The sequence below is a fragment of the Tetrao urogallus genome (assembly GCF_951394365.1).
Source record: "Tetrao urogallus genome assembly, chromosome: 3".
Taxonomy (NCBI): domain Eukaryota; kingdom Metazoa; phylum Chordata; class Aves; order Galliformes; family Phasianidae; genus Tetrao; species Tetrao urogallus.
The window spans coordinates 33,286,924-33,314,826 of NC_136815.1; the positions used below are offsets into that span (position 1 = coordinate 33,286,924).

General features: G+C 42.3%; 1 protein-coding gene across 1 annotated transcript; it reads left to right on the top strand.

Annotated features, from left to right (window-relative positions):
• Positions 1 to 512: 512 nt before the first annotated feature.
• On the top strand, positions 513 to 12,499 carry VCPIP1 (valosin containing protein interacting protein 1; the record flags this gene model as incomplete). Its single annotated transcript, XM_079533507.1, has 3 exons — positions 513 to 3,207; positions 8,871 to 8,957; positions 11,631 to 12,499. 3 exons carry the CDS (start codon positions 513 to 515, stop codon positions 12,497 to 12,499), a joined length of 3,651 nt encoding a protein of 1,216 aa, XP_079389633.1.
• Positions 12,500 to 27,903: the final 15,404 nt, after the last annotated feature.

A 27,903-nucleotide genomic window follows, 5' to 3' on the forward strand; every position in this document is an offset into this window, starting at 1 on the left:
AAACCGCCGACTCGCGCTCTTTTCGACGCCGACCTCCGCGGCCCACCCGGCACGGACTACCCTTCCCAGAAGCCCCGCGGGGCGGTGCAGCGGGCTCGGCTCGCTCCGCCCCGCGCTCTCCCCGTCCCTCCGCGCTGCACGACGGTCCTTATAGTCCGCGCTCCGTCCGCGCTGCGGGTCGCGGTGCCGGGAAAGACTACAGCTCCCAACGGCCGCGCGGCGCCGCGCCTGCGCCGCCGGCCTGGAAGTGAGAGAGGCCGTTGCGTTACGGGCAACGGCCGAGGCGGCGGAGCGGCGGCGAGCGGCGGTGCCGGCGGCTTCCGCGGCTTCCGCGTCGGCGGGCGGGGCGGCGGCGGCGGCGGCGGCGGCGGCGGGAGGGCGCTCAGTGGATGGGGCGCTGCGGCCGGCGGCGGTTCCGGCATCCGTCAGACGCCGGCCGGCGGTCGGGGAGGAGGGGATGAGCCCGTGAGGCGGAGGAGCGCGGGTGGGGCGAGCCCGGCCGGAGCGGAGCAATGTCCCAGCCCCGGCAGCAGCCGCCGCCGCCGCCGTCTCCTCAGCAGCAGCCGCAGCCGCCGCCTCCGGCCGCCGCCAAGAAGCGGGAGCGGCGCATCTTCTCGGGCACCTGCCCCGACCCCAAATGCCAGGCGCGGCTGTTCTTCCCGGCCCACGGGCCGCAGGGCGCCGGCAGCATCGAGTGCACGGACTGCGGGCAGCGGCACGAGCAGCGGCAGCTGCTGGCGGTGGAGGAGGTGACGGACCCCGACCTGGTGCTGCACAACCTGCTGCGGAACGCGCTGCTGGGCGTCAGCGGCGCCGGGCCGCCCCGCAGGAACACCGAGCTCGTCAAGGTGCTGGGCCTCTCCAACTACCACTGCAAGCTGCTGGCCCCCATCCTGGCCCGCTACGGCATGGACAAGCAGACGGGCAAGGCCAAGCTCCTCACGGAGATGAACCAGGGAGACATCTTCGACTGCTCCCTGCTGGGGGACCGCGCCTTCCTCATCGAGCCGGAGCACGTCGAGACTGTCGGCTACGGCAAGGACCGCTCCGGCAGCCTCATCTACCTGCATGACACTCTGGAAGACATCAAGAAGGCCAACAACAGCCAGGAGTGCCTCATTCCCGTCCACGTGGATGGAGACGGCCACTGTCTGGTCCACGCGGTCTCACGGGCACTCGTGGGCAGGGAACTGTTCTGGCATGCTCTGCGAGAGAACCTGAAGAAGCATTTTGAGGAGAACCTGAGTCACTACAAGGCGCTCTTCCACGATTTTATCGACGTGGCTGAGTGGGAGGACATCATCAATGAGTGCGACCCGTTGTTTGTTCCTCCGGAAGGTGTGCCCATGGGCCTTAGGAATATTCACATCTTTGGCCTGGCCAACGTGCTTCATCGGCCTATCATCCTGTTAGACTCACTGAGCGGAATGCGAAGCTCCGGAGACTATTCAGCAACATTCCTCCCTGGTCTGGTACCCCTAGAAAAATGTATGGGAAAAGATGGCATGTTGAACAAGCCGATTTGCATCGCCTGGAGTAGTTCAGGACGTAACCATTATATTCCTCTGGTTGGAATAAAAGGTGCTGCTTTACCTAAACTGCCTAGAAAGCTCCTGCCTAAAGCCTGGGGAGTTCCACAAGACCTCATAAAAAAATACATCAAGTTAGAGGAGGACGGTGGTTGTGTTATCGGAGGAGACAGAAGCTTACAAGATAAGTATTTGATGAGGCTGGTTGCTGCAATGGAGGAGGTTTTCATGAGTAAACACGGTATTCACCCCAGTCTTGTAGCTGATGTGCATCAGTACTTCTACAGAAGGACTGGGGTAATAGGAGTCCAGCCTGAAGAAGTCACGGCAGCTGCCAAAAAAGCAGTGATGGACAACCGCCTTCACAGGTGCCTGATGTGTGGAGCCCTTTCAGAACATCATGTGCCTCCAGAGTGGTTGGCTCCAGGGGGAAAATTGTATAATCTGGCAAAAAATACCCACGGTCAGCTGCGGCCTGACAAAAATTACAGCTTTCCCCTGAACAATTTGGTGTGTTCTTACAGCCCTGCAAAGGATGTGCTGGTACCAGACTACAGCCTGAGTAGTTTGACTACGTGTAACTGGTGTCACAGTAACTTAGTGCGTCGTGTCCGAGAAGACGGCTCTGTTTCGTATTTGGATGGAGACAGAACTAACACTAGGTCTACGGGTGGCAAGTGTGGCTGTGGATTCAAGCACTACTGGGAAGGTAAAGAGTATGATAACCTCCCCGAAGCGTTTCCCATTACTCTCGAGTGGAGTGGAAGAGTGGTGAGAGAGACGGTCTACTGGTTTCAGTACGAAAGTGACACCTCTTTGAACAGCAACGTGTATGATGTTGCCATGAAGCTTGTCACCAAACACTTCCCTGGTGAGTTTGGTAGTGAGATTCTTGTTCAGAAAGTTGTCAACACGATATTGCATCAAACTGCCAAAAAGAACCCTGATGATTATACCCCTGTAAATATTGACGGTGCTCATGCCCAAAGAGCTGGGGAGGTACAGCAAGGACAAGAGTTGGAATCGCAACTTCCAACCAAAATTATTTTGACTGGACAGAAGACAAAAACTTTGCACAAGGAGGAGTTAAATATGAGCAAAACTGAAAGAACTATTCAGCAGAACATTGCAGACCAGGCCTCTGTGATGCAGAAACGGAAAAGTGAAAAAGTAAAACAAGAGCACAAAGGGCAACCGAGAACTGTGTCTCCAGGGGCTGTTCGTGAGGGGCCATCATCTGCACCTGCTACGCCAACAAAAACCCCGTATTCGCCAACATCTACAAAGGAAAAGAAAATCCGAATAACAACAAATGATGGGAGGCAGTCCATGCTTACCCTGAAGTGCACTACCACTTTCTTGGAACTGCAGGAAAGCATAGCTAGAGAGTTTAATATTCCTCCATATTTGCAATGTATTCGCTATGGCTTTCCTCCTAAAGAGCTTTTGCCTCCTAAAGAAGGCATGGAAAATGAACCTGTGCCTTTGCAGCACGGTGACAGAATTGCCATAGAAATCCTGAAAGGTAAGGAGGAGAGCAGCCAGCCTGCTGCAGCACACTCAGCCCACGCCGTGAAACATGACGATGTGGCAGTGACCAGTAAAATCTCATCAAAGGAGCTGCAGGAGCAAGTTGATAAGGAGATGTACTCTCTGTGTCTTCTAGCAACACTGATGGGTAAGGCTGGCTTCAAGTTGTACTTTAAATTGCTTTTTTAAATAGAAATTACAATTTTACAAAATAGTGTTACATCCATCTAATCTGTAACTATGAACAGAGTAGTGGCTTTATTCTTCTTACTAGAACAACAGTTAATGTGCCATCAGTGATTTTTTTTTTTTTTTTTTTTTTTTTTTTTTTTTTTTAAGTGTTGTTACTTCTTAAAATGTGTACGTCAGATAGTTATTCTTTGCTATAAAATCCTCTTGAAACAGTTACTGTTTAGGAGATGGTGTATTTCCTCTTCTGACTGTCTCTCTACTTGTGATATCTGTTTGTTTTTCCAGGGTCAATAAAGCACACATCTGAGGTGTACCTGTGTGAGCTGCATACTGGCTCTCCTTATATCTCCCTCAGGTTACAGGAAATCAGAGCAGGTGTGAGAGGGGCATGTTGCCTGTCTGCTTGTGGGAAGTTTGAGGACTCAATTCTCACCTTTCTAGGATAAAAAGTCGTAGCATTTCTTCCCTTGGGAGTTGTGTTGATTTCAGCTAATCAATACAACATTTTCTCTGTAGCTGATGTGCTAATTTTGCATCAAGATCTGGTCTTTTTAAGAAGCTGTGAAATGTATCGTTTAGAATGCAAGCAGAGGAGAAACTGAAAGTAGCTAAATGCATATTTGAATCCCAAATGTAGACATAGGGTAGCAAAGCTATGCTCATAAATTGTCATTCTCGTAAATGGCCATTAATCATTCAAAGCAGATGAACTTCTCCTGGTTGCCTATGGTTTTATTTTCCTGTTTGGGCTCAGGAGACTTGGGCCTTCATTTGTGTGCCAGGCTCTCTGGATAACTAAATATTTTAATTTGGTGACTGACAAAAGACAGCTTTTCTTGGCTTTGCTTTTTTTTTTTTTTTTTCCTTCCTTCCCAGCATGTATGAGTGTGCTATTTTGAAATGACTTTTCTTTATTAAGTTGAGCAGTTCTTGCTGTTTAGTAACAGGAAGCAGAACAATAATTACCGTTTAGCTGTCTAAACAAGTTGAACGGTAATGTTTGTTGCAGTTGTTTTTGTTTAAGAGTGAGACTTCTCTTCTGCTGGAGGGATTTGGTGTGGCCAAAGCATGTGATGTTTTAGAAACAAAACCATGGCATAATCATAGAGTGACATGTCAGAAACTCATAATGCAGAACTTTGATTTTTTTTCCAAGCCTGCTTGTTCCCTCCCATACCTCTGGCAAGAAAGAGCATGCTGAGCCACTTGGCACCTCATCCAATGACGTTTGTGCCACAGTTCCAAAGTGCAGGAGAAGGCTAGGTTGGGTTTCTTGGTTTGAAAATGAAACTTAGAGTGTTTTCCCGTTCTCAAGAAATACTCTTGAAAATGTAGCTATTTATTGGCTTACAAAATACTCTGAAGTGCTTTAAAATATCTTACTGACTTCAGCATGAAGGTGTCTGATTTTTTTTATCGTTATTGTTATTTTTTAACGTATGCTTATCTATAAAGCGTGAGCTGGTCTTGTATTCCAGCGTCAGTTTTTGTTTCTGGCTGTCATTGCTGTGGGATTTTGCTTGGGAAACACAGGTTAGAATAGAGTTTACCTCACGCGCCCTTATCCATTTTGTGTTATTAGCACAACTAAAAGTGGCAGCAAACCATCGACCGACTAGTTGTAACAATGTGTGCAGCTATTGAGTAAGGTGCTATTTTTATGTAGTCGCTTTTCACATCAGGGCGTCATTTTCCTCCAGCAATACTTGTGGAAAAGATCCAGGCAGCCAACTACTTCCTATTGTGAATTTTCAGATGAGAGACAAGCTTTAAAAACTCCAAGTCATTACACTTTCATGATAGGATTCAGGTGCCAGTTCCTTAGCTGCTATATTCAGCCTTTCTGGGACAAGAAACCACAGTGTTCCTCAGTTGTGCTTTTGCACAGTTGAACAGTGCTGCAGAGTTTTGAGAGTCAGAGTATCCTGCGTGCTCTTGCTGTAACTTGTATTCCTTAAGTGTTCATCTAACGTGGTCAGATGAGAACATGCATTTCTCCTCTGCTATTGAACGAGCTTTGGACCAGACTAACTTTTTCTGTTTTGTTCCTCCCCCGCCCAATGCCCATAGTGAAAGTTTGTATTTGGAGTTCTATGGCTACTCATTCTGGATGTTTAAAAGATATGATTACATACAGAGCCTTCTCTTGTCTGAGTAGATGTTTCTTTCCTATTTTAGTTACTATGATTTTTCTTTTCTGGTCTCAGCTAGCTAACTCATTAAAATTTTAAGCCTCGGTATTTTGTTTTTATGCATATCTGTTGAAAATGAGCTTTGGGAAATCAGATACTGTAATTTCTGAGCTACTTACCATATTAATGCTGACTTTTTTTTTTTTAAGCTTTCTCCCCAGTTTTTGTTTAGCTCAAAATATACAGTCGTCAAGGAAATCAGTACAGGAAGTTTAATTCTGCATTAACATAGTAAAAACATAGTATTTTCAAACTGATGTAATTACACCCATGCAAAATTACCTGGATGTGTGCAAGCCAAATATGAATCTATTTTAGTCAGTTGTTTTTGCATTGATAAATCCATCAGTGCACATGAAATTCAAAGAACCTGGTTTAAATTAAGAGTATTGATTGATGCCAGGATTTGCTTGGATTGAAACAGCCTGTTTTAGAGCCAGATGTAGTTCCTTGTAACCTGTGATTACCAGCTGAATTTTTGGTTTGTTCTGCACTCCTGCATGTCTCCTCTGCTGTGCAAAGCGATGGTCTCGGCCATGGACTGGCAGAGGTTAGTGGGCACCTGCTCCTCAAAGCAGTGCATGGAGCACGCTTGCGGGTAGAATATTCTTTGTTGCCACTCCTCATGTTGTGGGGTTGAACTCTGGTCTGAGGGAGTGTGTGCTGTGGTGATAATAGCGTGGAGAACATCGTCTCTGATAAATGCAGCATCTGCAGGGAGTTTGTAATCTTAAATGATCTCCCAACTGAACTTGTGGCCTGTAAGCATCTTGCACTGTAGACAAAACCAAAACAAACAGTGAAACCCAAATGGGAGCAAAAATGTGTAGACCTCAAACACAGTCCAGTTCAATCTTACCCAGTAGTTACTCGAGTCTGGGAAAGTCCAGTTGCAATTGCTTTGGTTATTTTTGGTGTTCCAATCTCTAGCAAAACAGTGTAGGTTTTTTGTGTTTCTTTCGGTGGCTGATGCTTTTGTTTCTTGAGCCCTTCTCCCTGTACTTTCCAGCATGTAGTCCTTGTTAGTGTTGCATCAAAGGCTGTCTAAACAATGGTGCTTCTCTGGTGCAAGGCTTGAAAAAGCCGGCCTGCAGCACACGGATATCGTTTCTTCTTGGAAAATGCCTCTAATTTATAAAAGTGGGCCTTTACTAAAAGCCTAGTGGGGGTCTTGTAGGATCCCTGCAATAAAAATGAATTGCTAAACGCAGCAGAACAGGAGTCTGCAAATGGAGTCAGCTATTGTGGCTGCCGGCTGTGGCTTCTCCAAGCTAAAGCAGACTGAAAACTGTTTTACTGCTTATCAGTGTAGTGGTTGTTTTGGTTCCTGCGTACAGTATTTAAACTGACAGAAGGAGGACTTCAGGTTGCTGCTGCTTGAGGGGAAAGCAAAGGGCCACAGCTGTGATAGTGTGGAGCCACTGCATAGAGAGATGTCTGTTTCCAAATGTAATTGAGAACAGGGATGCAGGATAGCAGTGAGCCTCTTTTGAAATGGCAGAAAATAGGAAAATGTATTCTCATTGGTGAGTTCCCTCCCTCTGTGTGTGAAAAAGAGGGAAACTGTGGCAGTTGTGAGGAGGGCAAGAGACTGCTTCCTTGAGCTGTCTTTAGTGAGGTCAGTGAGAGCTTAGGAGGAGCTTTGAATTTGTGAGTGAATCCAGAGATGGGGGTTGTCAGGATAAGGTCAAAAGATAAGACACTCTTCTTAGTAGGTCAGGGAAGTAAGGAAGTAGCAGGTGCTCTCACTGGGAAGTGGACGTCTGACCGGATCAGTCAGCTGGTGAATCTCTGAGCTTGATGTGTGAAAGAATGGAATGAAATGGCATGTAATGCTTTAATGGAAAACGTTTATCATGAAGCAGATTGCGTAGGGCTCCTTTGTATATGATATCTAAAGGGAAAGCAGGAAGGTGTGCTGTCCTTTTTCGTAGAGAGCGGGGTGTTGAATAACGCCTGGAGAGTTATATCTTGAATAACGCCTGGACTGGAGAGGAGAGTAGCAGAAGTGTTCTGCTGGGGAACACAGCAAGCAGGGAGCGTACAGGAGGCCCTGCCTGGCAGGGAAGGGAGCTTGGGAAGTTGAGCAATGATTTAAAGGTCTCTGTAGCACAGGGCAGCACATAGTGCTGCTGCTGTGGTGGTCACCTGGCCTCTTACCTGAAGTGGTAGCTAACACAGTAGCTGCGGATACCTTGTGGGATGTGCAGTGAACAAAAGGGAAGAAAGCATTCATTCAGTATATTCAGCACGTGTAAGCTATAGCTTCTATCTTAACAACAAGCAAAGAAATTTGGATGGATGATATTTTGCATCCCCATGCCTTCCAACTATCTATATTCGATGTAGTAACTACATTCACTGATTTTAGTTGGTTATTTACATTTCCCTATTTTAATAGAAAACTGAGACAAATGGTTATTGAGAACTTAATGCCTACAAAAGGATGTAATTTGTATTTCAAGTATCTCAATACTTTCCCAGGAGGTTTGATATGAAGTAAGGAAAAGCCTTTTTGAATGAATGAATATCCTTTAATTTTTCTGCCTCAGGAGAATGGAACTTGCTAGCATTTGCACTACTTTGTCACTACACCATGTGTTGCCTCTGCAAGGCAGGTGAATGGTTAGCAAAATGAGCATAGGTTAAAGTGCAGCTCTTACCTCATTTATTGGGTGCTCTGTCAGGTCACTGCTGTTGTCATCATAGTCAAATTGCTCAGTTCTTTACATCCCTTACAATATTCTAGTGATTTTTTTTTTTTTTTTAATTTTATTTTATTCTTGTTCATTTTTTTTTTTTTAATAAACTTCCAGCAACGTTTAAAGTTACCATGTTTAAATGCCATTTCTGGCATCTTTGAAAACTGCAAGTTCTGTGGGGCTGGTGGGTCCCCAGAATTGCTGTTTCATTTGTATGTGCCCAGAAGAGCACAGCATGGCCACAGCTCCTACCTGGCTGCCTGCATGGAGACCAGTGCTGCAGCTGCAGGGTGAAGCCTGTACATCAGCTATGTAATGGAGACATGGTTTTGGGAAAGGTGTAGGCGTGCACAACTGACATACAAGGATATGTACTTGTATTTTGGGAGAGTCTTAGTGATTTTCTAGCATGAGGAATAGGATAGGAGGGGAATGGAGACTTGAGTTTACAGCTTGGCAAAGAACCAGGTGCTGCAGCTTGGATCAAATCAAATTTGGAACCTTTGTACTAGAACCTAAGAGGTTTGTCTGCAGACTGTGCTTTTCTTGAAAGCTGCTCAGGTGTCCTGGGTTCCCGTTGTATAAGTTGCAATAACAATTCAAATTCTTAATAGCATTGACGAGTGAGGATTCAGCTTTTACTCAAGCAGTTATGTTTTCCAGCCATTGCCTATAAACTTAAAATAAGAGCATTTAATTCTAATGATTGCATTTGACTTTTACAGGAGAAGACGTCTGGTCTTATGCAAAGGGCCTTCCTCAATTGTTTCAGCAGGGCGGAGTATTCTACAGCATAATGAAGAAAACCACAGGTATTTTTTTGTTTTTGTTTTTCTCCTTTTGTTTGTCTGTTTTCAAACCTTTAACACCGTAAATTGTTGTTTATTGTCATGGTACATCTTTGCTTTTTGTAATATTAAGACTTTTGTAATAATAAGACTCCTTGTACACTGTCTTGTACGACTGAGGAATCAGATTATGACTGGTTCATTCACCTTATCTTGCAAATAACCATGCATCTCCATTTAAAGTTACTGACTCGGATGAACAACATCAGCAAGTCAACTGGAAAGATAAAAAAAAAACAAAAAAAAAAACAAAAAAAACCAAAAAAAACAAGAAAGCCATGGTCTGTTCCTATTATGCATTTAAACACTTGCTGAACAGGGAGTTCATCTTTTTAGTCTGCTTCTTATTAGGTATTTTATACAGGGTTAGTGTGTGTGTTTGAAGTGGTTGGTTAAGTTTGTTTTTTGTATTCTTGAGATTGTTGTTCAAAAGGAAAGCTACCCCTGCACTTGTGTAGATAAATATCTCATTTAGAGCTGTATGTGGAATAATGTAGCAAACAATTACAGTATTTAATATGTTAGATTTGAGATGGCTGTAAAAGTGCTACCTACAAAGAGTAACATCTGATTCTTTACAAAGCATTTAGTATTGAGTTCTTCATTTGAAGTTTATTTTCTTGTTGAAGTCTTTGCAATTGTAGCTTAGCTCTTTTGATTTCATCTGTTATAAAGCTGCTTTTGCTGCTTTCTTACTGCCACTAAGCAGTTTTATCAACTGAACCTTGGTTATTTCTGGAAACAGGTGTTTTATCACATCATTTCTGTTACGTTTGCAATAATTAAATGTGTCATGTACTCACTGCATGCTGCATCTCACTGAATTACTAGTCTGAGAAATAAAATGGACCTGCAGGTGTCTTACAGCAAATCTGCTTTGTTTTAGTTCTCTTCCTATTACTAAGCTTGTGCAGTAAAGGTTTTATTTTTGTGGCAAGTGATTTAGCTTAAACGATGCCCAATTCTGGACTGATTAATAACTAGCTGGATCTGAGAGCCTGAAACAAATGCAGGAGATGTTAACCCAGCTAGTCATTAACTCACAGAAAATACCTGGCTTAAAAGTTATTTTTGCCACCTGACTTGTAAGAACTAAGGCCGTGGGAGGTGACGTGCTGTGTTTGAATGTTATTGCATTTCTGTTTGTTCAGATATCTTGTGCTGCTGACACTTTGGTAGGGAGAACCATGATTTCAGCATTAAGATACTGGCATGATTTTAGCATTTTATAAACTACTTAATTTCCACATCAAACAACGAACTGTGCAACTTTTTTTTCACATCAAGAAGCTCCTTACATGTTTGTAATGTTTTGTTTAATGCAGTGATGCAACTGTTATACTGAATATTTGGAGCAAAGCTGTCCATCCAGCATAGGTATAGTAATTGATTCAAGTTTGATTTAGCAGATACAGTTTGAGAACTCGTTTGGTTTTCAGGGCTGGTCACAGAAGCTCCTACGGGCTTCTTTTGCAAGTGAAGGTTGAATTGATAAATTAATGTTGTTCAATTTTGTTCTTCAGGCTAACTTAGGTGGTTGGAGTTAAAACTTGCTCTGTACTGTGTTTTGGCTGGTTGGCTATCAGTTCTCATGATATGTAAACACAGGAGCTCTGTCTGAAGTTCTTGAAATAAAGAAAATATCTGTAGATTTCCTGCAGTTGTAGGAATGTGTGAATTGGAAGCCTTGGAGGCAGAACTGGACTGATCATTTGGGTAATCAGCATAAAAACTGTTTAATTACATTTCATATTATTTCAGTGACCTTTTTATTGATGCTTAGAATATTTGTTTGGACTCCATTTTGGATAACAGAGAAAGGGTTTTGTTGACATCTACTCTGTGTAATTCCTGGTGTTTTTTGTTTTGTTTTGTTTTTTTAGTGATTAAAAAGCTGGAAAACTGATTTTTTATTTTTTTTTTTTTCTTTGAGACAGCAGTTTCAGAACTGAAATTTTCCTAGTGAACTCTCGATTTAAGCACATCTGTCGAAGTAGAATACTGAAACAAAATAATGCCTCATGTTTGTTTTGTAAAGGTTAATACTTACAATCTCTAGGACTACTGAGCATAGTAAGTTTGAAATGTTTTTTTTTTTTAAGCTAGCAGCACTTTCTCTCTGAGAAGGCAAGAAATAAGGAATACCAACTTGTTCAGGTTTAATTATAGTTGTACACACCCAAACCCTGCTATTTTAACTGCTACAGAAGGGATCTTAAACAATACTTCTCCAGATTTGAAATGTATAGTGATTTGAAATGTACTCTCTTTGGATGTTTCCCATTGGTGGGTTTTGGGGCAGCGAGCTCTGGGTGGTGATGGTTTTTGGCTTTCCTGGTGTTACTGCAAGCTGATACTGTTTCTTCAACTTCAGTTGCATTAGACCTGCTGGTCCTGTCAAGTTGGTTATTTTATTCAGTAGTACTGCAATCCTGTCAGTTCATTAGAATGAGCACAGAAAGCAGCACCACTGTGGATGGTGACATCATATGGCCGTAGTTGTTTTTCCCCAACAGCAAAAAGTTTGTTTTCTCTGGTTTGGATGCGATAATTTTAAGTACAGTAATTGCTGTGCATTGTGAGCATGCCTTTAAAACACGGCAACGTTTTGAGTAACTTTTTTTTTAATCCTTGTAGGTTTGGTCGATGGCAAGCACTGTACTTTTCCACATCTGCCTGGTAAAAACTTTGTGTACAACGCGGCGGAAGATCGATTAGAGCTGTGTGTGGATGCTGCTGGGCACTTTCCTATCGGTCCTGATGTCGAAGACTTGGTTAAAGAGGCCTTAAGTCAAGTGCGAGCAGAAGCTGCTTCACGAAGCAGGGAAGCAAGTCCATCTCATGGAATGCTGAAGCTGGGTAGTGGTGGAGTAGTGAAAAAGAAATCTGAACAGCTACATAACATAACTGCATTTCAAGGAAAGGGCCATTCGCTAGGAACTGCATCTGGTAGTCAACAACATGATCAAAGAGCCAGGGAAACACCACTTTTAAGAAAGCATAGTACAGAAACAGACTTCAGTCCTGCTAAAATTGAGCCTTCTGTATTCCCAGCTGCTTCTGGTAAGAGCGAGCTGATCCGAATAGCTCCTGGAGTTGTGACAATGAGAGACAGCAGGCAGCTCGACCCTACTTTGATTGAGGCACAGAGAAAAAAGTTGCAGGAAATGGTCTCCTCTATTCAGGCTTCAATGGATAGACACTTGCGGGATCAGAATACAGAGCAGTCAGCAGCAGGTGATGTATCTCAAAGAAAAGTAGAGGCAGTGAGTTCAACTGCTAAAACTGGGAGCTTTCAGGCTGGCTTGCCTGAACCGTTTTCTGCACCGGGTGGTACTGAACACTTGAATATTGAGTCAGCTGTTGATAACATGGTGAATTCTGTGGGAACAACTTTCCCTGCAAGGTCTAAAGCACAAAAGGGAAATTCTGTTGAGGAGCTTGAGGAAATGGATAGTCAAGATGCAGGAATTAGTAATGTAACTGAGCCAATGGATCACTCTTGATAGGTTAAAATCTAATAAGGATAGAAGAAATTACTGTTCAAATGTAATGTTTATTGGCTGGGCCACACAAAGTGATTAGTTATTAAATCTTGTACGTATGTCAAAAAAATTATATCATCTTATTCAGTGCATGATAAGCAAGTGTGTGATTGGCAATAGCTTTTAATATTACCATACTGCTACCCAGGCTGGCTCTGTTACCTGTAAATTAGTTATTAGGAAATGCACTGAGATGAATATCTGCTGTAATGTGGGTTATTGAAAGTTCTTTGTAATTTTTAATTCCATGTAAGTCTTAAAATTTAAGCCCATGCGAGATTCTTACTGTGCTAGTTGAGGCTACTGGAAAGGCTAAACCAGGCAAAACTAGAAACTTGACAAGGTTAATCCTGTCCCAGGTACTTAATTCCACTCAAGAATACACTATAAACATGAGCTACACATGAAAAGCAATTGAAACTAAACTTGTCTTAAATTTTACAGTTTGACATATACATTTCTTTAATTACATTGTACTGGCACTTCCTCAGATGTAAAAACGTTTTCATTCATACAGCTGTATACACTTGTCAGAAATCTTGGAATAAGTGTAACTGTAGTCAATTCTATTTTCTGCATATGTCAGTTTAAGCAAGTTAAGAAAGTGTATGGTGAAGATAAAGTGAACGTGGGGTGGTTATGCGTGGCTGTCTGAGCCAACACAGCCATGTTGATGCTCTGGTATATTTCCTCCCAACTATTGAGCTGGTTCAAACGTTTTATGACTTTAAATACAACAGCGGGAGAGAAATTGGCAATTGCAAGAAAAAACAAAAGTTCATTAGCAATTCTGTTTCTCTTAAAAGGCTTCAATTACTAGCATTGGTCAGTAACTGGCAAAAAAAAACCCAAACCAAAATAAAACAAGGAAATAACAAAGAACCCAAACAAATAATGGCTGCCCTCTTCAGAGCAAATTAGTGATTTATTGGAAGGAAACGACTCTCTAAAACACATTTTCCTCAAGCATTTGTTAGTAGTTGAGCTTTTGGAAGCTAGCTGTTTACTCAGTGGCAGCAAGGAATGTAACAAGGAATACATGTGTTTCATTGGCTATAAAGACTACCCACCTTGATTGGCTTCAGTTTGGGGTGCAGGTTTCCCTGTGTCTGTAATATTATAGCTGGTATCCACATAAGTAGTGTGTTCATCAGACCTGCAGTGCTAATTTTTAAGAAGGAGCCATTATGCTTGCTCCCTAAGGATGGAATGTTTATCTGATATTGCACTTTGCTTCCTATCTTCATAGTCACATTTAAGTGCGCTGTTGTTGCTTCTTCTAATGGTAAAATAACATTGAATGAATGAAAGATGTTAATACAGCTTCAGAGGAATTAAGAGCATTTAAGATATTGAAGTCAGTGTTTGTGCACATGTGGGTTTTTACCAGTTCAGAAATGTTTGTATTGTATATGTTTGTATTCAGAAAAGTCCTCGCTTTTTACATTTCTAATCACTTAAACTGTTCTGAGCATTAGTATGCAAAATGCCCCATGAAGATTTATTTTTGTATGTTTTAAAGAAAAACAAAAATTAGCTGATGTGATCCACTTAAAGGATAGGCCCCCCATTTTGTGGAAGTCAATTTGAATTTCTCTCTTGACTACCTTCTTATGCAGAGGGAGTGAATATGTTACAATGTATAGGTTTAGGTAAAATAGAAGAATCACATTTTCACAAATAAATGCAAAAACTGAAGGCCTCCAATCTGTAAGTTAGTGACTTGGCAACTTGAAATGTATAAAGTAGTCTGGCACACCAGAACCAACCTTGCTGATGCATTGATTAACTGGCAGTGCTTATTCAATGAGAAACAGGATGCACATGCAGCAGCTGGAAGCTTGCCACGACTTCTGAAAACATTTAGTCTCCCATGAATCAGTCTAGCTGTCTGAAGGCTATTTCTGTATATAAAATGTTGAGCAGAGGATTGTGCTTTGTCACAGCTTGAGGTTTAGAAAAGTCTGGCAGTGGAGCGTTCCTGGGAAGGAACTTAAGTGAGGAGGGGCTGAGGGGAAGGAGTCACCTGAATCTTTTGCGTTTTAGAGAAGACTGCTATCACTTTGACACTTTCAACCTTTCCTTTGCAAAAATCTTCCTTAGTTAAAAATAAATGAGCACTGTATATGAGAGAATTTTAATTTTGAAATAAATTGAAATATTTATTGCACATCATCCTTATTCCAAGGAAAGGTGCTTACTTTAATGCCTTTGTGGTAAGGGTGCAGAAGTTTGTGTGCCTTTTACTGTGTAAAGAGGAAGGCTTGGTTTGCTTTTGACACGCTTCCCATTTCAGCAACAACTCGATATTTTCAATCTTCACTAAATAGAAATAGACACAGATAATAGCTCTGCTTGACTCACACTTACTGTCATCTCTGGGATCCACTAATCTCACATAGATCAGAATTCTCCAGTTCCTAAAACAAAATCGTCTCACAAAGGAATGGTAAAATGGTGTCAAAATTACAACATCTGCTGAAATGAACTCTTTTGGTGTCACGTAGGATTGTGCATTTTTTGGTGCAGTGTTCTTATTTCACCTAGCTTTCTCACGCATTTAAATATTAGTGTTTTTGAGAAAGATGGCTTTTGATACTCTCAAGTAAGGCTAAGCTTCATCTACATGCTGGCAAGATGTGTAACTGTACAGGAGAAGTGAAATAAAGAACACTGAAGTGTAAATTTGAACAGATGTTTCCTTTAATTGCTTCCAGTGGATGCAGTTGTAATTTGAAGTGAATCAGAGTGCCTGCATAAGCACCCACGTGGTGTTAACTTCCCTGTTAGAGTCAGGAAAACTGGTGGGGCAAAAGGGCAGGGAAGGTGTTGACTCACTGTGCGTGTGAAGTCCCCTGTGAACGGAGCTTCTGAAATGATTTGAAACCTACACCTTTCTCTTAAACAGCAGCAACAAAAAAACATCCCGCCCAACTTCTTGCTGCTGTGTTACCTCTGAATTTAGGCTGTGGCTCTACGTTTTCTTTGAGCGTGCACCTTGCTTACTTTCTTGTCTAGGGGCCAACCACTTTCTAATACAGCATCTCGTGACAAAGATGATATCAATTACTTGAACATTATAAAATTTACCTAAATGAGAGTAAAACCTAAACGAGAGATGACTACTGAAAATACAGGCCCAGAACAGCAACCCTACCACCCAGCAACAGCCCAAAAAACAAATAAAAACCCAAATGGGAAACCCCAGGAGAACAGATCAGTTGTGGGGGCAAACGCAAGAGTTTTACTACTTAAAACGCCTTAGTTAGTAAGGTTGGTTTATTTTTTTATTTTTTTTTGTAGTCCTGTTTCTCTGAGAATTACTTGCATTTCAGCGAAGAGAAAGGAAACAGCAACTTGTTAAATGAAATAACGTGAATACCTTTGGGTTGTCCTCAGTGTTGCGGACATGAAGAAGCAGCGTATGTTTGTGGTTACAGTACGCACAATGTGAAGTAGACGTGGTCTCCAAAAGAACACGCCAGCAGCTTCACAAAGGCACAGTGCTGCAAAGCTGTCTGCTAACAGCCCTGTACGTATACAGCGGGCAAACTTTCCACAGCAAAATATTTCATTTAAAATCTTTGAAGAAGTAGAACCCATTATCGCTGTCGCGAGGCTAGCAGAGCTCATTGCTGCTTTCTCAGTTTCTTGTGGAAATGTCAGTTAATGAAATTTGGGGTATGCTTGCAGTTGGGAGAGTTATGCTGAAATGTAAGGAATCAAAATTGATCATTTTAAGAAGATCCCCCTCTTTTCTCTACATTTGGTTGGCTCCCATTTTTAAGAGAGCAAATTCACCTGCTTTTCTAAAAATAACATGAATTTTATCCCTCCCTTTAAAAAATAAAAGAAAAAAGAAACAGCCAACAGTAACAAAATAGTGATTTCTTTGTTTTGCTTGTGAATATCGTTTTAACTTCTTAAAATTGAAGAAGCTGCTTATGATCTTTAGAATGCAGGATTCCCTCTGAGCCCTTATGCCTGCGGTTGAGCAATAAAAGGTTGGAGTGAGTGGTATTTTCAGAATTATTTTGTTTAACGGGGATTACTGTTAAGAAACGAAAGAGTGCACTTTCAGGAGGGAATGCTATTTAAAATGTATAAATAAGAATTAATAGTGTATATATTTAGCAAACAAATCTTTTTAAACCGTAGGTGCTTTACGTGTTGACTTAAAAAGAAACTAGCATAGAAACGATACCATCTTCACAGCACTGGCTGTTATCCAGCTTACTTTGGTTTTGTTTTATTTGTGATTGCTGTACTAATTATATTTGATTTTTTTATTTGTAATGTAACAATAGTGTATTATAACAGTATATAGTGTATTATATTACACTTCACTGTACAGTATTTGGAATTTTCTTTGATTGCTATATTAAAACTGTAAGTTAAAACATTTGCTTTGGCTTTATAAGATGCAACTTCTATCTAGCCTTCCTCACAATAGCCTGTTTAATTAACACTGATTTGGCTACAAAATGAGTGAGTTGTAATTACTTTATCTTCCTCATTCTATGTATAAATTGTTTTCTACTTGCATTCATGAGTACTGGTACAGAGGCTGAAAAACTGGCACAGACTGGTAAGGTAAGCTTTAGTTACGTTTCTGATTAAAAGAGTTTTTCTGAAAGAATGACTAGAGAAAAGCTTTTTGGATTTCACACTTGCTCTAAATATTTCATTAAACACGTAGGACCTTTGAATTCAAGAGTCTTAGAAGTGGATTTTTATATATTTGAGAGTAAAATCTGAACCTTTTCACAGCTGTCACCAATAAGAAGGTGTAGAAAAATGCTGTACAAATGCTGCCATACTCCTATGGTTTGAAAATGGTTTGTTTAAAATACATCTCAAACCAAAATTTAAAGACATGCATTTAGTATATCAGTGTGAATAGTAAAATTTGGAAGAAGCAGACCTTTCAAAACTTGGCAGTGCTTAAGAATAACACATTGACAGCTACTTAAATTATCTCTGTGCTTTTTCATTTCATCTCTTTTTCATCTCTTATGCTATTTAATTTCAAAAATTGGCTGTAATTTTATCTTTCGAGCCTACGAAGAAGTCTTATAATCCATCTGTGAAACTTGTGCTGCTCCTTCCTTTATTTACTGAAAGACCTAAATTCAAAATGAGATAGCATTGAGATGTTCTTTAAAGTGATGGATTTAAATGTACTAAGCTAATTATGATTGTGTGTTGTATCATGAAAAATTGGTAATTATCCTTTAAAAGATTTGTATTTTAAAGGCTTAAATGCCTACTGCAAAACTAGACAGTTATTCATCTTTTTTTTAATGCAGAATTCATACTCTAAACTCAAACCGTATTGTATGAAGCAATCAAGAATGTTTTAAATGTTTTCATTTTTCTTTTATTAATTTTGTTTATCAGTATATGTCTTTGTTAGATTACAGCTATTCATTTTTTTCTCCTCCTCCTTCAGCCTCCTATATTTATACAGCAAATCTAATATAAAAATCTAGCTGCCAAACTTCATCTTCTCGCCAGAACAAGACCCTCACAACTGATTTTTTTCCATAGGATCAGGATGAGAATTAATCTTGGACGTTCATCAGCAGGTGTAGAGTGTCATGGAAGGTGTTCTGGGTACAATGAAGAGTCATTTCAAACATATTTTGACTGAAAAAGTTGATACAAACTGTTGCCTTGTGATGTAGAGTCTTTTTTTTTAAGGCTGGAATATGTTTTGGCTTCTACTGACTTGTGATGTTTTGAATATTTAATTTTTAATGATAGGTGAAGAAAAGTAATAACACTTGAATCCATAACAGACGTGGTGACATTATGGAAACCTGGCAGTCAGAGCTGGTATTTGAATTAAATAGGTAGCTCAGAAAGTAATGCCTCCTAGAATCATAGAATGTCCAGAACTGGGAGGGACCTATAAGGATCATAGAGTCCAACTCCTGGCTCCGCACAGGACGACTCAAAAATCACACCATGTATCTGAGAGCATTGGCCGACTGCTTCTTGAACTCTGGCAGCTTGGGGCTGTGACCACTGCCCTGAAGAGCCTGTTGCAGTGCATGACCACCTTCTGGTGAAGAACCTTTTCCTGCTACTCAACCTGAACCTTCCTTACTGAAGTTTCAGGTTCTTCCCTCAGGTCTTGACACTGTCACAGAGAGCAGAACTCAGCACTGCCCCTCTGCTCTCCATGAGGAGCTGCAGCCACCATGAGGCCTCCATTCAGTCTCCTTTAATCTGGGCTGAACAAACCAAGGGATTTCAGCTGCACCTTGTACATCTTCCCCTCTAGACCCTTCACCATTTTTGTAACTCTCCTTTGGACGCTCTCTAGTAGTTTTGTATTCTGTTTGTGCTGTGGTGCCCAAACCTGCAGACAGTACTTGAGGTGAGGCCACACCAATACAATGCAGAGGGGGACAATCCCTTCCCTCAACTGGTTATCAGTGCCGTATTTGATGCACTCCAGATATGATTGGCCTTCTTGGCTGCCCGGGTAAACTCATGTTCAACTTGCTGTCTACCAATCCCTTTCAATGGGACTGCTCTCCGGCATTGCATCCCCCAGTCTGTATGCATAGGCAGGGTTGCTCCTTCTTGGTCTTGTTAAACTTCATGTGGTTGCTGATGGCCCAGCTCTCTAACTTGTCTAGGTCTCTGTATGGCCTCTCCACCCTTGGTGGAGTCAGCAGCTCCTCCTAATTTAGTATCATCAACAAACTTGCTCAAAACATCTTCTAGTCCTACATCGATGCCATTTAAGAAAACATTAAAGAGAACTGGCCCTAAAGTGGAGCCCTGAGGAACCCCACTAGTGACTGGCTGCCAGCCTGATGTAATCCCATTTACTAAAATCCTTTGGGTCTGACCTGTCAGCCAATTGCTATTTATTAATTTCCATGGAGACTACAACAGCTACAAAGAGTACAGTAACGCTATTTGATAGAACAACTGTTCAGCTACAAAATGCTATTTTTCAATGCAGTCAGCTATGCATTTTTGCATGGTTTTGATGTATGAGAGCCTGCATACTGTGCTAGTAAAATTCTGCACCAGAGGAGGTGATCTGCTGTTGCTACTGCTGAAATGCATCACCCACCTTCTTACTGTGCTCGTGTTCTCTTTCCAGTCTCCATGAACATTCAGTGAGCACCAGTGAATGTCAGTGGGTGCCACTGTTTCTGCATGGGGGAATTCCACCACACACCTGTGCTCCATACTCACTTCCACGTCAGACGCCATTTTGTCAGACTGCCCCTCTGCTGCCATCTGTCACACAGCAGCAAAATGGAATGGAATGGAATGTTGGTGGGAAGGCTCAGCCTCTGCTGCCATACCGCCAACAGCCACCTCTGATGTCGTGGGCAAACATAATAAAATAGGAAATGTTATTTTCATGGCAGCCCTTAAACTGAGGATGCTGGGTGATTCTGAGTGTTTATTTAAATTTTCAAAGACATTAGGCTTCAATGTAAGCATCACTTCTGTTGCAGTAACTGACAGAGGCTTCAGAAGAGACCATTATTCTCTGTTCTGTTACTTTAAGGCATTAATTTGATGATTATGGCATAGCTGCACAAATTGTATTCGGTCTTTATCCACCTCTGTTTTTGTTTAAGACTACCTAATTTTGTTTTCTTCTGGAAATATTTTTAGTGGATTGTCTTGCTGGTAGCTAATCTAATTTCACTTCTAAAGCAGTCCTGCAGATTCTGTTGTAGGTCTGTGCAGGCTGGAAACTTGCATGCATAAAAAAAAAAAAAAGAAAAAAAGAAAAAAGGGAAAGAAAGAAAGAAAGGAAAGAAAGACGGTAGGTACAAGGAAACAGACAGAAATTAGAAGAGGGTTTGGGAGGTAATGTTGTGGCTTTTAACAACCAATTGTATGCATGGCTTGGCTGTGTGAAAGGCATGAAGCCACCTCCTATAACCCTTTGAGCTGAGGTTCAAGCAGCTTTCAGAATAAGATCTGATTTTATATGCTCTTCTGTCAACCCAGTATACAAGATCTTATTTCAAATGAAGCTTCTTCTGGATACTTACATTCTTATATAGAGAGATAATTTGTCCTTTTACCATGTTACCTCCTAATCCTGAACTTCCTTTTTTTCTCCTATGCATTTGTGCAGACTGAGAATTTTTCTGAGTTCTAGTGTCATGCTTGTTTGTTTTTCAACATTCATTTGAACACCCTAAATACTGAACCATTTTTATCAGAGATTTTCCAGTTCTTACTGTCTTCAGTTAGTACCACTGCTTTTAGAGACACAGTGATAATCATCCAATTTCACACAAACTGTCAGAAATTAAAATCTTGTTCGGCTTGATGATCTGTACATATGGGACAGGAAGGAATGAAGGGAGGTTCCTGAGAGAGCAGAGGGCTTGTGAGTGCATTTTTGGAGAAGGAAGATACTATCTAAAGATCTGTCAGTGGTTCTAAAAATCACTAGTAGTTCTGTGGGCAGCGGTGTTCCCTGTTGTTTCATCTGCAGAGTGATTAGCTTTGAATCCAAATCCGGTGATTTCCTTGATGTCCACCTTTCTGTTCTCCTAGGAGCTGAAGCTGCCAAATAAACCATTTTCTACCTAGTGGAAGGGAAGGGTTGAGGCCTAGCCAGCTGTTGCCACACCATAATGGTTTGTGGCAGTAAGAGAGAAGCCAAAGACAGAAGAGGACAAAGGCATAACTTAAAACTATGGTGTATGAAAAGGAGTTATTTCATAACTACTCACATGCTCAAATCTGCTAAAGCAGTGCTCAGTACATCTCCGAGTCCTACGCCTGAACACTGTGCTTACAGGAATACTAACTACTGTTCCCCCAGCCTCTATGTCTTTCTTAAAATAAGACTTCCCTAGAGAAATGCTGAGAATAGTAGTTACTGTTGCAGGAGAGATGAGGAAAATAATAGTAAAGAGTACCTTCTTCTTTCAAAAGAAAAAAATTCAAGGCATGGTACAATGGAGAAAGCTAAACACTAATACTTAGCTCTTTGCTACCTCTGGTCTTGGTCCTTGATCTAAGGATGAATTAACTTCTGAATTCATAGAGATGACTTTCTAAGGCATAATACCAAAACAGCATGGGAAAATCTGTACTGCTAATACCTGATTAACAAGTGACTTCCAAGGGACTCTTCAATCTTCAAAGTTGCATGCATGTCAAAGAATAATTTTTTTTTCCCTAAACAAACTGACCACAACTAGTAAAATTGTCCCTCCCTGACTACCAAAATAAACAAGTGGCAATTGAGAGATTAGTAAGGTCTGTCAATTAAGACTGATGTTGTAATCTGATCTTGAAGCACTGTGATTTTTTTTTACAGGGAATGTTTGATGGCAAGATCACAGGTAACGTATGAGTGTAAAATTGGGAGTGCTTTTTTCCCTATTTGACTGATACAAGGTTGTTCCACTTTTAACCACTACAAACTAATGTTTGCCTGTATAGTGTAAGTCTGGATGTGGCTCTGGACAGCCTGGTCTAGTGGTTGGTGACCCTGCCCATGGCAGGGAGATTGAAACTAGATGATCTTTTAGGTCTTTTTCAACCCAGGCCATTCTATGATTCTATATGATTCTATGCTCTGTGCAAGAGACAAGCATGAGGTCAGCATGACCTCAGTTTTTTTTTATCAAGCTAGTGATAGCTTGATAAAAGGATTGCCAGAAGCAAGGCTACAGAGCAGCTCATGAGATATGAAATGTAACATCCTCTCTGAGAACTACAGTTATTCTATGTTAAATAACTTCTTTTCTGAGCAGATTCTTGTGTAGGTCTCTGGCAGGGCTATACCACTGGACTTGCTACTAATCTGAACTTGAAAACTGTTGTTTTGTGAGAGGGTGATTGGTTTTGTTTGGTTGTTTTATTTAATCCCAAGCTTGACCCAAAGCACACTTCACAATTGTTAGAGCACTCATACAGCTTCCTTGAGAAACTGATGTATGTTGTTTGGGAAATGTGCAAGAGACTTTTTTTTTGTGCTCTGAAATGATCCATAACTGTCACAGTATAAATTCTAAGCACATCCAGATATACCCAATTATCTTGATATTTTTGTGATACAGTAGCCTTTGATTCTTACATTTCCACTCTCCTTTCACTGGAGTAAGTGATATAAACCTGTCAATATAGTAAAGCAAAATTCACAAAATCACAAAGTACATATGATTCTTCTATGTTGTGATTAACAGAACACAGGCTAATTGGCAGGCAGAAGCATTAGCACTTTTTCTCCTCTCTGAAACAGAATATAAATAGATTGAGTCAAAAGCACTCAAAACTTCATTCTTGCGAGTAGTGGTTGTTCCTTAAGACTTGTCACTTCAAGAAAATGTAAGGAACAGTCAAGAGAAAATTTCGACAAAAACAGATTGCTTTCAGCAGCCACAAAGAGAATATTGCCCTTCAGAATCTCTGATACTGATATTTGGTAAATATCTTCTGTTCTTCACCAGGAATTTCTCTACCCATGGGCAACAAGCTCAGCCCCCGCAAGGCCAGTGCAGTCAAGATTATCTTTGTTTCTGAATGAGTAGTGCTGTGAGACCAAACCCGGACAAAATGTAGCTGAGCTCAAATCCTGATGGATGCCTGTGCTTTTGATTTTGTGTTTTTGCCACTGAAGATCTCTAAAGATTATAGACTGTTGAGACTATAAGGCATTGAAGTCTACTAAAGGAAAACAGTTCGGCAAAAAGCTGTAAGCTCATTTATAGTGCCCTTCATCTTGATGTTAGCAATCGTGTTTCTTTCACTTTATAGGCCTAAATTCTCTGGGATTGGGAGCAGCTGTTTGTGAGATAGGAAACTTTACAGAGGAAATAACGCTCCTTGTTTTCACAACTCAAAAAACTGATTCCTGGATTTAGCCTGTAAAAGTTATGCTGGATTCCAAGGTTGAAGCTCTCACAGCAAAAAATCAGCTGTGTGTCTTGCTGACTGTCTGTGCAGAGATTCATCTTCCTAAAAACTTCAGGCTCCTCTGTGGTACAGCTTCCAAACAGCCTACAGACAGATCATGCACTGATTATTTTTAACTTCCTGATAGTGATATTAAGCTCTGTGTCTTCTGAGGTATAGTGTCCTTGTATTGCTTATCTATCCAGATAAATGTTTAACTGCCTGCCTGAATTCACAATGAGATTTTGTGGAGGGTAGCAGCAAATAATCGCAAACTTCTGCACATTACTTCGGAGTCTTTCCATCATTTCAGCTCTGTGAACCTTTGAAACAGAATAGTGACTGGTATTCTTTTTTATTCATTAAAGGCTTTCCCAGGAAATAGATGACACTGCCACAGAACTGGAGCTCAGAAATATACATGAGCTTAATATATTGCCTAATAATCTGGTAACTTTTTACCACTGCAGGTTGGTGAAATTCTTTTGAAGCATCAGCATTGCACAGAAAGCAACCTGTTACCCTGCAGGAATGCTATTGATCAGAGGCATAATTAATGCATAATATATATGTAGGAAGTATACATGATATTTTTCTGCACTTCAGCGGAAAGTTTAGCAAAAAGGCATGAATAACAGGGCAAATTACAGGATTGTTGCTGAATCTTTCTGAGTACTTTGGCAAATCATCTGGGTAAGAGTATGTATGTGTGTCCTATCTTTGGAATTGGGATGCCCACTGCTGCTAGCACTTCAGGAACACTGCAAAACCAGCCAACAAACAAACAAGAAAAAAAAGCAGAACCCGAATACCAACAGGTGGTTCTAGTGATGTTTGGGGTTGGTTTGTCAGGAGATCCCACCAAGGCGGTGGGAAAGTGGCAAAGTAGCACTGGAAGTAGATATACTCACGAGCCATGAGCATGCAGTGATGGCTGTACTTTGGTTCATACTGCAAACCTGAACTTGCAACAGTGTCTTAGCATTTGGTCTTGTTTGTCAGGTCTAGGTTGGAATGGACTCTTCCTTTGAGACAATGAAGGCAAGCAAAGATGTAAAGCAGTTCTTGCAGAATGGGACTCAGATATTGCAGACTGGGAAGTGTCCTGCCAGGAGTCTACTGAGGTTGTGTCTGATGGCTTATGCACAGTGACAGCCCAGAGAGTGCATTAAAATGGTGGCATGTGGGAGAGATGCTCTTTATCATATTACAGAGACAGAGTACCAGTCTGTATCTCTGTATCTCCTTTCTTATACATGCTTCTCCATCCTTTTTTTTTTTTTTTTGCTCGTGAATGAGTACAAGAAACTGCAAAATATTGGACCCTGTCAGACAGTAATACAAACAAGATTTAAAAATGTATATTATGTGAGATGCATATTTGCTTACTGATGTACTCCAAGAAGAGTGTCTGCTGTATGTCAAAACATATGGTGTTTATGTATACATATACACATTTAACAGGACTGTCAGCACTTACTAATTCAGCAGTTTGACTCAGCTCATGCTTTCATTAGGATCCATTTCCTACAAATTAAGAACATATGTGTTAGTATGGGAACATACAAGAAGGTACTTAAATAACAATATTTTTTATTTCAGACTCCTTTGACTTTAACATACATGAATTCTAAACATTTGACATTTCATACTGCATGATGCTGATGACACAAATCCTGTTCCAGGCAAGTTGAACTTTGTTCCTTTTTTTTTTTTTTTTTAATTACAGCTTTTGTCACAGCTTTGATGTGAGTAAGCCTGCTGTTGTCATCCCTGGATACTAAAAGCAAACCCCAGTGAATGTGGGTTGTACAAAAAACACCGAGAGAAAGCAGCAAGCAAAGACCATCTGCAAAATAAAAGATCAGAAAAAAACAAACAAACAAACTGCGAATGCACTGATATGAGTTCATCCTGGTGAGAGTACGTTTGTAATGTATGTTAGTTTCTCGTTTGCTTTTTGTCATTCCTCCAGAGGTGTATTATGGGATGTGCCAAGGGCTGAGGTTCTGGTGTGCGTGTGCAGGGGGCGCTGGAAGCCAAGGTTTCTCACGAGCCCTATTCCAGAGCCGCCTCCCCGCCGAAAGGAGGAACGTGACGATGTACGTCTGCAAACATACGTATGTGGGGATAGATGTACATCTAAATTCCACACCTGTAAGGCTTTATTATGGAAATAAATGGAATCTTATGGACTTTTGTGTAGGGGAATATCTGAAAAATGGACTACAACGCATCTTGGGAAGATTTTCCTCTCTTGAGCTGTGTAATAATTTTCAATAGATGAACCTGCTTCTGAAGTTGAGACGAAGTTGTATGAAATAAGAAACCATGTGCTGTTCTGATGATTTGTTTTGACCACTAAGCAAAAAGCACACTAAAATTAATAAAGGAAAAATATTGATGATTTGGCCCCACAATAAACATTCAGGAATGTTTATTCAGGATATTCAGGATATTCAGGAACCGAGCAAACACCATTGACAAGTATCTTCAAATGCCAATTCCTGGAATGCCTCATTCATTGTTGCAGGATTGCTCCATGGTTTGTTGGCCCAGTCACTCCCAACCCATAGCCTTAATGCTGATGATGACGCTCATTTCTCCTAAAGGCTGTGCAGAGTTCATGTTTCTGTAAATGCAGCCACAAGAGGATGCGGTGAGATGTTTGGGGTGCTTCCTTTTTTAATATGTAAGTGGGTAGTGGTTAGAGCAGCCACCCAACAAGTGGGATGGCTGGGCATGATTGAACCCGCATTTCTCAGTTCTCTGCACCTGGAACCGCAGGGCATCAGTGTTTCAGAGGAGGAAAAAAAAACAGGAGGGCACTTTATTAATTTTAGTGTCCTTGTACTTGGTATGGAGACTGTACTCCTCACGGGGCTGCCAAGGGCTGCTCCTGTATCCCTACCTTGATCCATCACTGGTCAGCAGCAGAGGCGATGCCTTGGAAATGGGAACCTCACTGCTTCCTCTCTAGGAACAGACACTGCTGCTTGCATTTTTACTTGCTCTTGGGGGGGGGAAAAAAAAAAGAAAAAAAAAGAAAAAAAAAACCACTATTATACACTTGGTTTGCCCTACACAACTTTAGAAAGAGGACGAAGGGTGTTTCTGGCCCATCTCATGCATACCCACTCCTGCAGGAGGCGCCCAGGGCCCTGTGCAGCAGATGGATATTCAAGAACCAGAGGTTTTGTAGGTCTCAACGACCTCCTCTTGCCAGGCCTGTGAGGTGCAGATGCCTCTAGGAACAGTCAGCCCTGGGGTGTTGTAACACCGTGCTCAGGGATGCAGGAGTTTGTTGTGCTGAGTAATTCTCTCCAAGCAAGCAGTGCCTGCTGTGCAAGTGTGTCCCTGCCTGTAGCAACACCTCACACCTGGGGAATGCTGTGGGGTCAGGATCTCTCCCTTTAGAATTTTCACAGGTTTGGGGCGTGTGTGCCAGGAGAGAGCGCAGGTTGGCAAAGTGCACAAGCTTGGTGTGTAAGTATGTGAGGTATTGCACGGCTTTTCACTTTTTCGGGTGGCAACTGCTTCTCATGTGATGCATGAAAAGCACTATTTATTATTATTAATATTAATAATAATAAAGTGCTCTCCAAAAGCAGTGTGATTATAACCGACCCCACAGTCTCTCTCCTTGCAAAGAATAAGGATTGCAGGCCGCATTCCGCCGAGCCCGCCAAGCTGTGAGGGGCGGAACGGCAACGACTGCCAGTTCCCTTCGATAGCTCAGCTGGTAGAGCGGAGGACTGTAGAGGCGCCGCCCGCGGGAATCCTTAGGTCGCTGGTTCGATTCCGGCTCGAAGGAGGCTTGATTTTGCCCCGCAAGGCCGCAACGGTTTTTTTTCCCTCTCGAGAGCGGTTAACCGTCTCTGCCGTCCTGCAGGGGCTGCACTGGCCTTGTCCGCGCGGGGTGGGCGCTACCAGACGGCAGCGGCGAGCGTTAGGAGGGGCCTCGCGGCCCCGTTACGCGCCCGCACGGCCACTCCTCCTTTCCCCCCACCCCCGCCTCGGGCTGGCGCGAGGATTCGCGCGGCCCCACCTCCCCCTGGCCCCGCCCGCTCCTGTGTCGCGTGCGGCGACAGCAGCCAATGGGGCGGCAGTCCGCCTGCGCAGATTCAAACGGTGGCTCGGGAAGGAGGCTGGGCGCGAGATTCGGCAGCAGCGACCGAGCCCGCCGCGAGTGTGGCGGTGGCGGCGCAGCCGGGGCCGCGGGGGGGGGTGGCTGGCGGCGGCGGGCGGGCCTGGGTGAGGCAAGACGAAGCGAAGAGAGACCGGGCGGCGGCTCGGGGCGGGAAGGCATCGCCGCAGCCCGTGGCGGCTCTGACAGGAGGGGGGCGGCGGGCGGGAGAGGAGCCGCTGCGCGCCCCGTACTTGCGGGCAGGGCCCGGCCGAGCCATGCCTGACGCGCCCGGGCCGGGCCGGGGCTGAGGGCGGCCGGCAGCGCGCTGCGG